Here is an 18177-nt window from a genome sequence, read left to right as displayed (position 1 = left end):
AGCTGTCGCCGCGGTGGTCCGGGTTCAATTCCCGGCTCTGATAAGCCATTTAATTCTGGTTGGAGGGCTGGAACTGTGTACATTCAGCCTCGTGAGGCAAAACGGAGAAGAGGTGGGTTCGGTGTTCATCTCACCTATCCTCAAAGTCTTTCCATGGTTTCCCACCGCTACTCCAGGCAAATGTCGGGATGGTTCCTTCCTTACTACAACGACCGCCTCCGTCCCAATTCCTCACCTGAATTACTGTCCGGCTCCATGGCTAAATGGTTAGCGTGCTGGCCTTTGGTCACAGGGCTCCTAGGTTCGATTCCCGGCAGGGTCGAGGATTTTAACCTTAATTGGTTAATTTCGCTGGCGCGGGGGCTGGGTGTATGTGTCGTCTTCATCATAATTTCATCCTCATCATGACGCGCAGGTCGCCTACGGGAGTCAAATCGAAAGACCTGCATCTGGCGGGCCGAACTTGTCCTCGGACACTCCCGGCACTAAAAGCCATCCGCCATTTCATTTTATACTGAGACGCACGTATTCAAACATCACCTACCTCGTAGCTTTATTGTTGTGATAATTCAACCTCCAGCCAATCAACGATTGGCCACGAATGGCTTTGCCACATAAAGTACTGAACTCGTTGCCAACACGGTCTCTACATACAAAATGCCAAAATGCCCGCCTCATAACAATTACACTGACGAGACGTTGTGATGTTCCCATTCCTACGCCCTTAGGGTCATTTCCAATGAAGTCTACCTCGGATATTATTCATTTGCTTTTCTAGGAGGAGCTCTTCCGGCGTTTTGTAATATGCTTATTTCTCAACTCATACAGTAGTATGTACTGTACACTAAAACCAGTGACAATTATAGCTTTCGTTATGTTCCTTTCAATGCAAAGTACTTATTTTTTTCCTTAAAACACATCAACCCTCCGTGTCCTGTCATGAGTTCGCTTGTCATACACACTTTGCAAACCCATCACATGTGTACGAGGTGCTTACATGCCCGGTATCCATTCTGTGACTGAACTCACTCTCAGCAAACTGCTTGCGCATCAGTATGTCCTTGCCCGACTTCACGCCGTCTGATGCGGCATGCAAAACCGCGCATGCTGTTCTTATTTACATCTCAAAAAGTACTTGTCCGATTTTTAAAATACTTACATATTTGAACGTGTACGCAGGTGAACTTTCAGTCCATCATCATCATCATCATCATCATCTGTTTACCCTCCAGGTTCGGTTTTTCCCTCGGACTTAGCGAGGGATCCCACCTCTACCGCCTCAAGGGCAGTGTCCTGGAGCTTCAGACTCTTGGTCGTGGGATACAACTGGGGAGTATGACCAGTACCTCGCCCAGGTGGCCTCATCTGCTATGCTGAACAGGGGCCTTGTGGAGGGATGGGAAGATTGGAAGGGATAGGCAAGGAAGAGGGAAGGAAGCGACCGTGGCCCTAAGTTAGGTACCATCCCGGCATTCGCCTGGAGGAGAAGTGGGAAACCACGGAAAACCACTTCGAGGATGGCTGAGGTGGGAATCGAACCCACCTCTACTCAGTTGACCTCCCGAGGCTGAGTGGACCCCGTTCCAGCCCTCGTACCACTTTTTCAAATTTCGTGGCAGAGCCGGGAATCGAACCCGGGCCTCCGGGGGTGGCAGCTAATCACGCTAACCACTACACCACAGAGGCGGACACTTTCAGTCCATCATCATCATCATCATCTGTTTACCCTCCAGGTTCGGTTTTTCCCACGGACTTAGCGAGGGATCCCACCTCTACCGCCTCAAGGGCAGTGTCCTGGAGCTTCAGACTATGACCAGTACCTCGCCCAGGCGGCCTCACCTGCTATGCTGAACAGGGGCCTTGTGGAGGGATGGGAAGATTGGAAGGGATAGGCAAGGAAGAGGGAAGGATGCGGCCGTGGCCTTAAGTTAGGTACCATCCCGGCATTCGCCTGGAGGAGAAGTGGGAAACCACGGAAAACCACTTCCAGGATGGCTGAGGTGGGAATCGAACCCACCTCTACTCAGTTGACCTCCCGAGGCTGAGTGGACCCCGTTCCAGCCCGCGTACCACTTTGCAAATTTCGTGGCAGAGCCGGGAATCGAACCCGGGCCTCCGGGGGTGGCAGCTAATCACGCTAACCACTACACCACAGAGGCGGACACTTTCAGTCCAGCTGTATGAAATTGTGCCGTTCCATTTAAAAATATGGAGTTAGTATCAATATCTCGGTTATTAATCACCCCATGAGACTAAGTGGCACGTTATTTTACAAGACCCTGAGTACCATTTACGAATATGGAAACATAATGCCGATATTTTTAATCGTTTAGAAGTTATTTGCGTGTAATTTTTTTCTTTTTTTTTTTTTTTTGCTAGTTGCTTTACGTCACACCGACACAGATAGGTCTTATGGCGACGATGGGACGGGAAAGGGCTAGGAGTGGGAAGGAAGCGGCCGTGGCCTTAATTAAGGTACAGCCCCAGCATTTGCCTGGTGTGAAAATGGGAAACCACGGAAAACCATTTTCAGGGCTGCCGACAGTGGGGTTCGAACCTACTATCTCCCGAATACTGGATACTGGCCGCACTTAAGCGACTTCAGCTATCGAGCTCGGTGGTGTAACATGTTAGGTGAATAACCCGGTATATAGATGGTTGCCCAGTTGTACATCTTCTTAAAACAATAATCACCACCACCACCACCTCTGAGAAAAAGGCGTATAATGCGGGATAATGTGTTAGACGGGAGCGTATTATCGGGGCTTCAGTCAAGTCCCTTACATAATAATCGGTGGTAATAGTGATTATTGCTTGAGGGAAAATAAAAAATTACAATCATTGCATCAGTGGATCAGTGGTAGAGTGTCGGCCTCCGGATCCCAAGATAGCGGGTTCAAACCCGGCAGAGGTAGTCGGATTTTTGAAGGGCAGAAAAATGTCCATTCGGCACTCCATGTCGTACGACGTCGGCATGTAAAAGATCTCTGGTGACACATTTGGTGTTTACCCGACAAAATTCATTAAAATCTCAGCCATAGACGCCCAAGAGAGTTTCGGTTTACTCAGTCTGCCATCTAGTGAGCCTAGAGTAAAACGGAACGTCGAAATTGACGAGCAGACAGCCAGATGGCGTCAAATTGAAATGTCTGCACACGGTAGATGAGGCCATACGATTATTATTATTATTATTATTATTATTAGAAGAAATGAAGGGCTGCGTAGGTCTGATGGTAGAACTCGTCTGGGGCAACATTTTTACACTTCGGCTCCCCGAAAACGGTAAAAGTACTTAGTAGGACGTAAAACCAATAACATTAGACTGTCGGCTATGAAGTGAGGTGCCCTTCATGACGTCAACCCCATCACACAAGTTAATGAGATGAAATGAAAGACGTGATATATGACAGTAGGAAGGGAGAAGGTGAAACCCTGTGCCGGCACATAACCTACTCCTGTCGAATAGCATCAAGGGATCTTCTGAAGGCTTAACGTATCCATCCGACGGACAAATCAACCATCAACAACGGCATATGCCCTCACTCCATATGATACCCCTGTGGGCGTGGGCGGTAGAATAATACCCTAGGTATCCCCTGCCTGTCGTAAGAGGTGACTAAAAGGGGCTCCAAGAGTTCTTAACTTCGCAGCGTGGGTTTGCGACCACGTGGCCCTTGGTTTAGTCCTGGCATTACTTCCACTTACTTGTGCCAGGCTCCTCACTTTCATCTACCCTATGTGACCTCCCTTGGTCAACTCTTGTTCTTTCCGACCCCGACGGTATTAGAGCAGTCGAGGCCTAGGGAGTCCTTCATTTTCACGCCCTTTGTGGCCCTTGTCTTTCTTTCGCCGATACGTTCATGTTTCGAAATGTCGGATCCCTTCCATTTTCTCTCTGATTAGTGTTAATAGAAGATGGTTGCCTGGTTGTACTTCCTCTTAAAACAGTGATCACCACCACGACTACACTCCATATGACCGAGCAAGTAGCCGTGCGGTTAGGGTCGCGCAGCTGTGAGTTTGCATTCGGGAGACAGTGAGTTTGAACCCCACTGTCGGCAGCCCTGAAGTTGTTTTTCCGTGGTTTCCCATTTTCACACCAGCCAAATGCTGAGGCTGTACCTTAATGAAGGCCACGGCCACTACCTTCCCAATCTTCCACCCTTCCGTCGCCGAAAACCTTCGATGTGTTAGTGCGACGTTAAACAAATAGAAAAAAATCCACTCCATATGAACACTGCGGAGAGGTTTGGAATTCAATCTAGGCTTTTGACACGCAATCTAGCTATTAGAAATTGTATAACACCACCTCCCCTACCCTGCCGGCTAACATTGTGATGGTGAAAATGTTTTCGACCGACGGGACTCGAACCGGATAACCACGGTGCCAGACTATATGGACTTGACACCTTAGGGGCCTAACGATCATGACTACCAGGCGGGCTGCTTTTATTATTATTATTATTATTATTATTATTATTATTATTATTATTGTTATTATTATTATTGTTTTAAAATAAAGTTCCAGATCCAGTCCTTCAAATAATGAAGGTTTCGGAAAACGATGAGGGCCGTGAAGGGCGAGTCGCTAGGCCACTAGCAGGGAGGTCGAATGTCAAAAAGTATCACCGAGCGAGCGGCTGCGGGGTTTGAGTCACGCAGCTGTGAGCTTACATTCGAGAGATAGTGTGTTCGGCAGCCCTGAAGATCGATTTCCGTGGTTTCCCAATTTCATACCAGACAAATGCTGGGGATGCACCTTAATTAAGGCCACGACTGCTTCCTTCCCACTCCTGCCTCATCGTCGGCGCGACGTAAAGCATATTGTTGTACTTCCAAAAACATGCCTTTCTATCCACCAAAATGGTGTCATTCTTTCATCCTTATGGCGTGCACTAGTTGCCTGGTTACGGAGTCCACGCTGACCTCCGACCCAATAACATATCCATGTTAAAAAATTAAAAAATGTATTGACGAAGAAAGGTTCGATATAAAGAAGAACTGGCAGCAGCAGACTCAGTTAAGGGCTTTGTGGTATACCTACCCACATTCTTAGCTTGAGAAATGTCTCTTACATCAGAGGATGCACAGTACTGGAGGAAGATGAAAGGGACGGCTTACAGTGGTTAGTTGCAGGCGATGATAGGACATGGCCTGCGGTATGGAACACAACATTTGACAGGTGTAATCTTCCACTCGTTACCAGTTCTTCTTCAATTAATGCACTTTGCCGTAATTCGTCAACACGTGTAGTAATTTTAACTGGAGGCAGTGTAAATTGTTTAATAACATCCCATTAGCTGAAGACTGCCCCCTTAGCAACACGTCAAGTTCTACACGCATACACTTAGTCAGTCTTAAACACACGACACTTGGCTTTAATACGTTTTCACTTCTTTTGAAGGGTTAGTTTTTGTACAATTACAGCAGCAGTGCCACTTAGCCGAGATTAATGACTGCTATTAACACAGATCAGACGGAAAAAATGGAAGGGATCCGACACTTCGAAAAATGAGGGGTATCGGTTAAAGAAAGACAAGGGCCACGGAGAGCGTGAAAATAAAAGTATCCTTAGGCCTCGTGAACCTAATAGCGTCAAGGTCGGAAGAGACCAAGATTTGACCAAGGAAGGTCGAATATGATATGAAGGTGAGGGGCGTGACACAAGTAAGTGGAAACTGACAGGACTCAACCGACGTTCCCAAGTTAAGAGCTGCTGGGCCATTTTAGTCGCCTCTTAAAACAGGCAGGGAATACCGTTGATGTTATTTGACCTCCCCCACCCACAGAAGGAAGCTGGAGCACACGTCAGTGTAATGTTATTTTTGACTTAAGACATGGCAGGCTATCACATTCTCTTTTCATCTGGTTCGGCAATATCAAGGCGTCATCCGCTTCCTCCTTCAGCTTGATTCCTTCCTCATTCTTCGAGTACCGCGCGAGTTGGCCGTGCGGTTAGGAGCGCGCAGCTGTGAGTTAGCATCCGGGAAATAGTGGGTTCGAACCTGACTGTCGGCAGCCCTGAATATGGTTTTCCGTGGTTTCCCATTTTCACACCAGGCAATTAATTAACGCCGCGACCGCTTCCTTCCGATTCGTAGGCCTTTCTTGTCCCATCGTGGCCATAAGACCTATCTGTGTCGGTGCGACGGAAAGCAAATAGCTAGCATTCTTCGAGTGACCATTCGATAATCCTCTTCACTATCTTCCATGATCAATATGAGCGAATCAGCACGCGGATTTGAACCTAATAACAACATCCAGTTCCCTCGAGGTGCTCTTGACTTTGGACCGTGGGTTAGTGATCCCGAGACCCGCAACTTAGTTTAACATAGCTTTCACTTACTTGTGCCAGGCTCCTCGCATCTGAGTCTTTCATGTTCATGCCCTTCATTGCTTTTCACTTTCTTGTTCCGATAGTTTAATTTTTCGATGGGACGGTTGAGGGGATGGTAGCGCATTTGCAGCCTACTTTTTCTTGAAACAATAATCACCACCACCAACATCCGTAGTTACCTCGTAACCACGACGACTTAGCACTATTTGCACCTCAGCGATGTTTATGGACTCTGCAATAAAACATTACATTCAGGAATTCGTTACGAGACATAAAAGATAAACAATTCTTTTTGACTTTTTTTGGCGTATGGCTTTTAGTGCCGGGAGTGTCCGAGGACAAGTTCGGCTCGCAAGGTGCAGGTCTTTTGATTTGACATCCGTAGGTAACCTGCGGTTGGCGATGAGGATGAAATGTTGATGAAGACGACATATAGGCTTACACCCAGCCTCCGTGCCTGCGGGATCAAGCAATGATGGTTAAAACTCTCTACCCTGCCGCATTTAGCCATGGAACCGGGCACATCTCATGGCTGGAAGTCATCTGAAATGTGGTGATGTGAAGTGCGGCCATGACTGTATCTTTGTGAAATGATGCAAATAATTAATCGTTATCAGTTTGAGTTTCATTTCTTGAAAGACATATTTATGATCACGTGATTTTCACAAAGGGAAATATGATACCATTGTTCATCATGCTTCTACTACGATTGCTATGAACAATTACATTTCCTGTTTAGGCCTCCTTACACCACTGCCTAGTGCACAACCCGCTAAAGCTAAAATTAAATTTAAATTTTAGAAAAATTCTGTTTCTCCATTTTCCATGACGTCATAACATACCAAACAAAAAAAGAAACAGACTGTTGCACCCTTAATGGCCACTTAAAACGACGTTTTATTTTAGCCTCGCCCATAATTTGTGGCATTTTCTTCTGTCGAAGATTTCATCCTCCATTCCTCCGAATACCCGCAGAGAAGTCTTGGTCTTACCGTCTGGCTTGGTGTTCTCTCACCTGATTCTGCTAAGTCTCGAGGTGTCCTATAATTTAATTGGTCCTAAAATTCTTGGAAAGATTTTCCAATTCTCAGCGCTGGATAACAATTGAATTGTAGATCCTGAATTGTGTATTTCCGGAGTGAAGTGAGTTGAGTAGTTTCCAGACTACAAAATACAAATTTGTATTTGTCAACCAGAACGAAATTTCTTTGTCTAATTTGTCCTCAGTAATATTTCGACTCCTAGATGCGTAGAATCTCAAACCCACTGCTGCTGGTGGTGATCATTGTTTTAAGTCGAAGCACGACTGGGCAATCATCTCACTATTAACAGGGAAATTGGAAGAGGTCCGATACTTGAAAAATGGAGATATCGACAAAAGAAATTGAAGGGCCATGAAAGGCGTGGAAATGGAAGAAACCTCGCAAACCTAATATTGTCGGGGTCGGAAAGGGAGGTCGGGTAGAGTAGATGAAACTGAGAAAGTGGAAGCAATTTGAGGGGTCGCCAATCGACGCACCTGAAGCCATACGGCAGACAAACAGTGCTTGACGGGCTGATAAACCGACAAAATTTGAGGTAATGGACGCTTCCTGATAGATAACCTTTTTTTGTTCTGTCCTGATTTGTATAAATAAAAAAAGAATTGCTGCTAGTAACACGGGAGCAGCCCCGAGCGGGACATTCAGTGACTCATTTATCATCACTGCGAGAACTGGAACAGACTTATCTTTCTCGCAGTCTGTTAAATACCGAACTTTACCCAGGAAGAGCTTTATTTTTAACACAAGTGTCGTTACAAACTTTGGGGGTGTCTAGATTCCTATGTACCGTATGTGCAGGCAGTCCAGCGACGTCTCCCTGATATAGCCTAGTACTGCAGGCTACAGGTGACATGCGACAGGAAATTTTCAGACAGGTTTACGTATTGGAAATTTCCTGTTTCACAGAAGTTACAAGTTTACAAAATTGTCATGGCAGTTTTGTAGATTTATATGACAATTTTACAAATGTGTGTTTCATAAAACTTTTGGAATGTCAGGTAAAAATCTGACACATTTCTCAAGTTGTAGACTACATGTAGTGTTATGAAACAGTATATGTCATTACTTTTTTTTCCATATTTACAAATTTGTAGAATTGTCACTGCAGAAGTGACAGGTAATCCTTCATATGCAATGTGCGTATAACTTGAGAGTTTGTTTTCGTGAATGTTGTGTGACGTTAATTCTCTTGTGGATAATGAACTCCAGTAACAGCACTTGTAGTGAAGAAATTGAAATCAGACCACAACGGGTTTTTAAGCAAAGGATTAAAATAACCTTCAATTTCAGTGATTATCATCGCACCCATCACTAGTTCCCTTGATCGCTTTCACTTACTTGCGCGAGGCTCCTATCCGACCTGCCCTCGTCAACTCTTTTTCGACCTGGGCAGTATTAGGTTTTCGACACGCCCTTCATGGCCGTTCGCTTCTTTAGCCGATACCTTCATTCTTCCAAATTCTTAGTAATTTCCATTCCATGCTTCCTTAAAACTTACTGTTCAAATAAAAATATGCGAGGGGAAAATTAATCTTAGTAGCGAACGGCGGATTGCCTTAACCTAATATCAAGTTTCATAAGAGTATCTTCGCTGTCTTTTGCTTGATTATAGAATAGACAGAGACGAATCTGCCCTAAACAAGTCTTCAACATGTAAAACTACTAAATTGACACAAAAATGTAGTTTTAATTAGACTATGTAGATAATGGACTACGTACATTATTCTCATTATATCAATATAAAATTAGCAGTGGCGTGCGGTGAACTTTTTCGTTACCCCAGCTGCAAATAAAGAAAAGGCAAAGCAAAGGGAAAAGGCAGTCACAGCCCCACCACATTACCATGTACAAATTGGTATTCATCGCAGCATCATAACATAAGCTACAGCAGATTTTAAACAGTTTACTCACAGTTTCACGCGCTGAAGCAACGTAATCGTAGTCATGGTTTTCATAGTAATGTATTGTGACTTTGTTTTAAACTTAAAACTCAGTGAGCAAACGTTAGACGATTTTACAGTTTCACTCGCTTACTGAGTGTAGATTCTACACTGTAGTTACAGCGGCGACAGACGTGGGAAAGTATTCCTCACGACGATTCACGAAGAATGCCACAGAACTCCTGAAAACCTCACCCATAACACAAGAACAACACTACCACCATTACAGGCACAGCAACAACATTCTTGTACTTCGCGCTTGGCTCTGTGTTCATGCTGGGCAACCGAAATATTTTCCTCTACATGTGCCATCAATGAATGATCCGAAAAATTTTATACATGCCGAAATCCCAAAATAAAATAATTGATTTAATAACCAAGGTCTATTTATTTGTATTAGCAACACGGTCTACAAATGGCTATACTGGTAACACATTGATATTTTTCGTGTAGCCTCTGATGCGTGGCGCTGAACACTTCGAGTGGTAACTACTACAACTCCCAAGCTAGCCGTAAGACCTGTGAATCTCGAGGGTGGCCCACAGCCCACACCTACCCCCAGGACACCACAGCGACTTGAATTTCGCTCGGGTAGCTCTCTTTCGCGCCTGTAAAGACATCCAGGTCGCCGCAGAGTGCTGGAATGCTGTAGAGCGAGCGGATTGTCGAGACAGCTGTACTTGGCTCGGCTTAGCTGTTTGCAGTTTTTAGACTTGATAAACAGCGTTCTAAGGAGAAAATGTAAGTACAAATTTGTTTGTCCCAGCAGCGCTGCAGTAGATGGGGATCAGTGCACGCCTCTGAAAATTAGTTTTAAAAAATGGACATTTCTCTGTAAATATCTGGGCAACCATCGTCTCTTAACACCAAAGAAATGAAATATGGAACAGGACTGAGGTTACGAAGAATAAAGGTATTGGCAAAATAAAGACAAGGGCCACGAAGGGTGTGAATCGCAAACGTCGGGGTTGGAAGAGAACAAGAGTAGACCAAAGGAGGTCAGATAGGATAGGTGAAAGTCAGGAGTATGGCACAAGAAAATTGAAATAATGTCAGTCTCACTCAGGAGCCCCGTTGTCTACTACTAGTAACGTAACCCCATGGCACTACAGCCATGAAGGGCCTTGACCTACCAAGCGACCGCTGCTCAACCCGAAGGCCTGCAGATTACGAGGTATCGTGTGGTTATTCTGCCGTTATTCTGGCAGGAAATCGAACACGGGGACTCCGGGCAAGAGGCAGGTACGCTATCCCTACACCACGAGACCGGTTACTACCACTACTAAATGTTTTCATTCCTCCCCTGAAAGGGAAGCGGGCCTCCTAGACAGTAACGCCGTCTCTCAAACCAGGAGATTTGTTTCGGAGAAGGAGATGCACGGAGAAGGTGAGAGGGTTGGCGGGCGTGGCCTATACGAGGAACTGTCCCGCCATTCGCCTTAGTGCAGGACGAGGGAAAACCATTCTCAGGACAGCTGACGGTGGGGATCAGCTCCTCTCCCTCTCCCGAATACACGGCCACCCCTCCTCTGTTCGGTTGGTCGGTCGGAGTGCAGAGCTGTCGGACCACGTTGTCGCGAGCTCATGCGGTCAACGACAAACAGGAGATACCGTGCATGTATTCCACCACCTTCATTCACACTGGGATTTCCAGCCTAAAGAGACGATAGTTGACTGGTTGTACGTAAAGCAATAATCAGTACTACCCGTTTCAACGTAAATAAGCACATCAATCGGAAATGGATGTTTTCTGATCAAACAGCGTGTCCTTGTCCAGAGATAGTGCAGCTCTTTATGGCCGTATACGCAATGAAGGTGAGGTCCTTAATGAACGACATCAGGACAGGTCTTGTCACATCGAACATTTGCGATATGTTAAGGTATCCTCTTGCCTCACTGAGACCCAGCGTTCAGTAAAAAAAAGTGTAATTGCCGCAGACGAATATTTCCTCTGGACAGTAATTGCTGTATGCCATGACTATTTGTAGACAGCTCGTTATGACACTGTGGTGTCATGTTCCCTCGCTGACCTTCACGTTTTATTAAGACAGTAGCTCGACTGCACCAGGGAAAGTACAACAGTACAGCTGTCTCCTCTCAAACACAGAAACAGTTCCGATCCTTGACAGAATGGAAGTCGTGGCCCATCCCTACACGTTGTGCAGCTCATACTGTCAGGAGCGCCAAACAGCAAGTCCTACCAGTCATCTCCTGTTCTCTTTCCATTGCGACGGTACGATCTCCCTGTGTGTTGGATAGATCCAGTGTCCCATGTCTGTCGGAAGAGCTAACTGAAAAGTAAACCCTCGAGGCTAGGAGTGAAGTTTGGTAACCACGGAGTCCTTAGCTGAGTCCTGACATTGCTTGCATTTACTTGTGCCAGCCTCCTAACTGTCATATCCTGTCCGACCTCCCTTGGTCAACTCTTGTTCTTGTCCGACCCCGACGGTATTACGTATGGAGGCCTAGGGAGTCTTTCATTTACAGACCCTTCGTGGCCCTCGTCTTTCTTTCGCCGATACCTTCATTTTCGAACAGTCCGATCCCTTGCATTTTATCCCTCTGATTAATGTTTTATAGAGGTTGGTTCGCTAGTTGTTCTTTAAAACAATAATCACCACCACCACCGCCACCACCAGGACCATCGTCCTCCCGACGAACTAATCACCATCAACAACGCCATATGCCCTCACTCCATATGAAGACTGTGGAGAGGTTTGCAATGAAATCCAAGCTTTTGGCACGTAATCTACTGATTAGAAATGATACACCACCAACTCTCCTACCCTGCCACCCAACATTCTGATGGATACTATTTCTTTGGACCAACGGGACTCGAACCGACCAACTACGGTGTCAGACTGGACGCCTTAACGACGATGGCCGCCAGCTGTACTTCCTCTTGGAACCACCACCACCCTATTGTTAACAGGGGGTGGTTGCCCAATTGTGCTTCCCCTAAAAACAGCCACCATCAATTAGAGAGCCCTAGGGGAGATAAATTGGTAGCCATGCTGGTAGCCACGGTACAGCTGATGTTTCTGGCGGCAGCACCTACCGACCGTTTCCTTTACGTTATTTCAGTCCCCATATGCGTCGAACTGGTTACATCGAACGAAAGGCACTAACAGTCTACAAAATACTTCTGGAACACCCTCTTTCATATTTTATCATTGTTTAGTCTATGACAATGATGGTGAAATATTTCTCCCAACTCCTCACTTTTTCAGGCAGAACTTTAGACCTTAGTGTGTGCCTTACAATGGTGCAAAACTAACAACAAAATAGTACGAATCTTCAGTGATTCACAAGCTGCATTGAACTCAGTAAACGGTAAATATGAGTTAAATCCAATAGCTGTCAATTGCTCGGGAGTGTTCCCACATCTGTACATCTTGGTTTAGACGTCAGACGTCACACTGAGTTTACTGCTAATGAAGAAGCAGACTCATTAGTTAAATCAGCTGTTACGTCTATTTTGGATATTGCATACCATAAATTTCCAATATGTTATGTTCAAAGACAAATCAAGCAATATATTTTACATCACTGGAATATTTATGGACATGTAACTTGAAACGATCTGTTACGCGAGATTTTTTTTTTTTTTTTTTTTTTTTTTGCGTAAAGCATTAGTGCCGAACTTTGTTTTCACTCAATTTTTAACTGAGCATGGAAAATGTAAATCTTGTTTAGAACGCTTCAAACTTAATGTTACAAACGGCTACTTATGCTTTTGTGGATCAGTTCAGACAGTGAATCATTTGATATTTGAGTGTCCAGTATTTGAAATGAGAACATAGTTTTTACAATGCGACCTGAATGGTTGTAATCTGAAACTTTCTAAACCACTGTATCGTGTACTCAAGAGACGATGTTGTTATGTGCAGTTTCTCACATGCATTAACAAAATTTGTTGCAAACTAAATTTATAAGAATTCTCTTCGTTATGATTTCAAACTATAACCCTAATATACCTTTGGTAAAATAGGGTTCCTGTAATATTTTGGATAAATAATAATAATAATAATAATAATAATAATAATAATAATAATAATAATAATAATAATAATAATAATAATTTTATCATTGTCGCTTGACGGCTAATTTAACACTTCTAAAAAACTTGTGACAAATTCAGCTAGAAGCCGGTATATAGACCTGTTGCATTTTTCTCAGTTCCCACTGCAACTAAATATATGTTTTGTCGGCATTAAGGTACAAAATGCAGAAGTAGCAGATATACTGTTTTACCATTAAAAAAAGAACAGTTATAACTTTAGGACTGTATTCAGGAGATTGTTGGTCTAAGTCAAAAGATTTTCAGTGGTTTCTTATTGTCATACCAGGCAAATGGTGGGGATGTATCTTGGAGTAATTGAATCAGGTGGTGGTAATTATTGTTTTGAGAGGAAGTACAACTAGGCAACCATCCTCTATATAACACTAATCAGAGAGAAAAACTGGAAGGGATCCGACACTTCGAAAAATGAAGATATCGGCCAAGGAAGGATAAGGGCCGCGAAGGGTATGAAAATGAAAGACTCCCTAGCTTCGAGTGCTCTAATACCGTCGGGGTCGGAAAAGAACAAGAGTTGACCAAGTAAGGTCAGATAGGATAGATGAAAGTGAGGAGTCTGGCACAAGTAAGTGGAAACAATGCCAAGACTCAGCTGAGGGCCCCGTGGTCGCCAATCAACGCTCCCAAGTACCCCTGGGGCACCTATTAGTTGCCTCTTACGACAGGCAGGGGATACCGTGGGTATTATTCTACCGCCCCCACACACTGGGGGTTAACTGAATCAGTCGCAGGTGTGAGGTATTACGCCGTTGTTTGCAATTTTTTAGGAAAAGGGAAACATGTTTTCAAAAATAGTGATGGTTACTGTTTTTTTTTACAAGTTGCTTTACGTGGAACCGACACAGATAGATCTTATGGCGACGATGGGATAGCAAAGGACTAGAAGTGGGAAAGAAGCGGTCGTGGCCTTAATTAAGGTAGAGCCAAAGCATTTGCCTGGTGTGAAAATAGGAAACCACAGAAAATCTTCATGGATGCCGACAGTGGGGTTCGAACCCACTACCTCCCGAATACTGGATAACAGCCGCACTTAAGCCACGGTTACTGGTTTAAGAGAAAATACAACTGGGCAACCATTCTCTATAAATACTAATCAAAGGAAAAATATGGACGAGAGTATTCGAAAACTAAAGATATCGGCAAGAAAATTAAAGACTTCCAGGGCCTCGGAAAAATAATACCACCCGGGTCGGAAAACGACAAGAGTTGACCAAAGGAGATCGGGTAGGTTAGATGAAAGTGAGGAGCCTGGCACATGTAAGTGGAAGCAATGCCAGGACTCAGCTTGGAAAACCATGGTAACCAACCCACGCTCGCATGTTGAGAGCCTCTGGGACTCTTACGTTACTCAGGGGATACCGTGGATCTCATTCTACCATCACCACCCACAGGGGCACACAGGGAACATGCTGGGACATAGTGGGTTCCAACCTCACAGTCGGCAGCCTTGAAAATGGCTTTTCCGTGGTTTCCCACTTGTACACCAGGCAAATGCTACGGATGCATATTAATTACAGTCAAGGCCGCTTCCTTCCCAGTCCTACACAATCGTCCCCATAACACCTGTCATTGTCGGTGCGCCGTAAAACAAATAGCAAGCATTTTTTGAACTTCATAATGTTAAAATGTTAAAATCACTTTTTTCGAATCAAAATACGCTAATAATTATAGAGTACAAATCAGTCTAGAAATTGAAATATATTATACTTGCTCTTCGCCCCCAAATGTTTTCTCGATCCACACTGTGCCACAATGCGGGCATCTTGTGAGTGACAATACAGTACATTCCTCCTCCATCTGCCCCGTGATGAACAGTGATATCTAATTGCTTTTAATGGAGGGAGAAGGCTTGCAAAAGTCTTTTCCCCTCTGCTGTATGTAAGTAACTTCCGAACGTTGAAATACAGTAAAAAAAAAATACATGCCGAATATGGTATATTGGACATAACACCCTTCAGCCGCGACAAATTCAATTAATATCAGGAACCTACCGTCCAAATAATTACTCTTTGCGTCACCAAATGTATGGGCAAGAAAGAAAAGGGAAGAAAAGCACGATAGGCGTAATAATAAAAGATTGTATAGGGGGCCTCGTAAAGTTAACACCGTCGGGCTCCGAGGAGAATTAGAATGCTCTACGGGAAGCTGGCGCTGGGATAACCTTTTATCAATCAATCAATCAATCAATCAATCAATCAATCAATCAATCAATCAATCAATCAATCAATCAATCAATCAATCAATCAATCAATAACCACGGATCTGCATTTAGGAGGCTTTTCTTTAGTCTTTTCTTAAACAACTGCAAGTCGGGCTGAGTGTCTCAGACGGTTGAGGCGCTGGCCTTCTGACCCCAACTAGGCAGGTTCGATCCTGGCTCAGTCCGGTGCTATATGAAGGTGCTCAAACACGTCAGCCTCGTGTCGGTAGATTTACTGGCATGTAAAAGAACTCTTGCGGGACTAAATTCCGGCACCTCCGCGTCTCCGAAAACCGTAAAAAAGTAGTTAGTGGGACGTACAGCCAATAATATTAACATTATCAAATAACTGCAAAGAATTTGAAAATTTTTATTGAACATCTCCCTTGGTAAATTATTCCAGTCCCTAATTCAGTCGCTTAAGTGCAGCCAGTATCCAGTATTCGGAAGATAGTGGGTTCGAACCTCACTGTCCGCAGCCCTGAAGATGGTTTTCCGTGGTTTCTCATTTTCACACCAGGCAATAGCTGGGACTATACCTTAATTAAGGCCGTAGCCGCTTCCTTCCCACTCCTAGCCGTTTCCTGTCCCATCGTCACCATGAGACCTATCTGTGTCGGTGCGATGTAAAGCAAATTGTAAAAAAAAAAAAAAAGAAGAATCCCTAACTCCCTTACCTATAAACCAATATTTCCTCCAATCTGTACTCTTCAGTTTAATCTTAATCTTCATGTTGTAATCTTTCCTACTTTTAAAAATATTACTCAAACTTATTCGTCTACTAATGTCATTCCACGCCATCTCTCCACTGAACATACCACTTAGTCGGTCAGCTCGTCTCCTTTCTCCCAAGTCTTCCCAGCGCAAACTTTGCAACACTCTCGTAACGCTACTCTTTTGTCGGAAATCACCCAGAGCAAGTGCTTTTCTTTAGATTTTTTCCAGTTCTCGAATCAAGTAATCCTGATGAGGGCCCCGTACTCTAGTTGGGGTCTTACCAGAGACGTATCCTCTCCTTTACATCCTTACTACAAACGCTAAATACCCTCATCTGTACCTTTCATTTACACTCCCGTTTATGTGATTACCCCAATGAAGATCTTTCCTTATATTAATACCTAGGTCCTTTAAGAGGCGGCGGTAGTGGTGGTGATGATTATTGTTTTAAGAGAAAGTGCAACTAGGCAACCATTCTCTAAAAAACACTAATCAGAGAGAAAAATGGAAGGAATTCGACACTTGGAAAAACGAAGGTATCGAACAAAGAAAGACAAGGGCTTGAAAATTAAAGACTCTCTAGGCCTCGAGTGCTCCAATACCGTCGGGGTCGGAAAAGAACAATAGTAAACCAACGGAGGTCGGATAGAAGAGACGAAGGCGACAAGCCTGGCACAAGCAATTTTAAGCAATGCCGACTTAGCTACGGAATCTGTGGTCGCCAACCCACGCTACCAAAATGAAAGCCCGTGGGTCCCCTTTCATGAAAGGCAGGGGAAACCGTGGATGTATTCTAGTACCCCCACCCACAGAGTGCTTAAGATGAAGTACAACTGGGCAACCATCCTCTGTTGACACAAATCAGAGAGAAAAGAATGGAAGAGCTCAGAAACATCGAATAAAGAAGATTTCGGCAGAAAGACAAGGGCCACGATGGGCATTAAAATGAACGACTCTCTACGCCTCGAAAATTTAATAGCGTCAGGGTTGGAAAAGAACAAGAGCAGGCCAAGGGAGGTCGGATAGAATAGATGAAAATGAGAAGCCACGCTCCCACACTCCCCTTCAGCCGTCTCTTACGACAGGCAGGGTGTGCCCGCACGCTCAGAGGGTAGACCTTATAGGGCAGAACTACGACTGGAAAGGCAGGAACCGTGACATTAATCAAGGTACAGTACCAGCATTTTTTTGGTATGAAACTAGCGGGGTCCAAACCCGCCACTTCCCGAATGCAAGCTAACAGCTTCTAAACCTGAACCGCCTAGCCTACTAGTCCGAAGAGAATTGGCGCGCTACGGTTTGTTTTGACAGCCAGCTGGCGGAGCGTGTGAGGTAGGCACCTTGTCGTAGCCTCAGAGTAACAACAGACCACACCCAAAGTCATACCTGGTACTCGGACGAGAGGAACACTAAACTTCTTGCTATCTTCCGGCGGGAGTGGAAGCTGTTCTTGGAGGGTCTCTACGTCCAGGTCGCGGCACCAGTGGTCTGGAGTGAGCAGGGACAGCAGCTGGGATGTGTACACCAGGCCTGTCAGCGCCGACACGGACGCTGCCAGCACGAGATAAAACCAGCGACGGCGTTTCCGCGGCACAGTTCCGGCCATAACACTTGTTGGTAGCACCACTGCACGAGACCGACTGAGGACTAGCCGAGCAGCGCGGGCCCACTGCCTCGATGACGTCATCACTCATTGCCGCTAATCTCTCCCAACAGGCACGAGCGCCGGCTTTTCAAAATTAGTGGGGAAAGCCCCGAAAAATCTCGAAATTCAACTCTCACGAAAATCCAGTTGTATTTATTTATTTATTTATTTATTTATTTATTTATTTATTTATTTATTTATTTATTTATTTATT

At 44.7% G+C, this 18177-nt stretch overlaps 1 protein-coding gene across 1 annotated transcript in view; it reads right to left on the bottom strand.

The window, feature by feature from the left end:
* Positions 1–17931, bottom strand: part of LOC136881015 (solute carrier family 22 member 1) — a 223408-nt gene extending 205477 nt beyond the window's left edge. Inside the window, exon 1 of the mRNA XM_067153595.2 lies at positions 17705–17931. Coding sequence (XP_067009696.2) covers positions 17705–17924 — 220 coding nt within the window. The 5' untranslated portion in view covers positions 17925–17931. The remainder of the gene's footprint in view (positions 1–17704) is intronic.
* Between the last annotated feature and the right edge of the window lie 246 nt (positions 17932–18177).

This window comes from Anabrus simplex, chromosome 9 (assembly GCF_040414725.1).
Source record: "Anabrus simplex isolate iqAnaSimp1 chromosome 9, ASM4041472v1, whole genome shotgun sequence".
NCBI classification, from domain to species: Eukaryota; Metazoa; Arthropoda; class Insecta; order Orthoptera; family Tettigoniidae; genus Anabrus; species Anabrus simplex.
The sequence above is the reverse complement of the archived record's forward strand: the minus strand, read 5'-3'. Positions and strand labels throughout refer to the sequence as shown.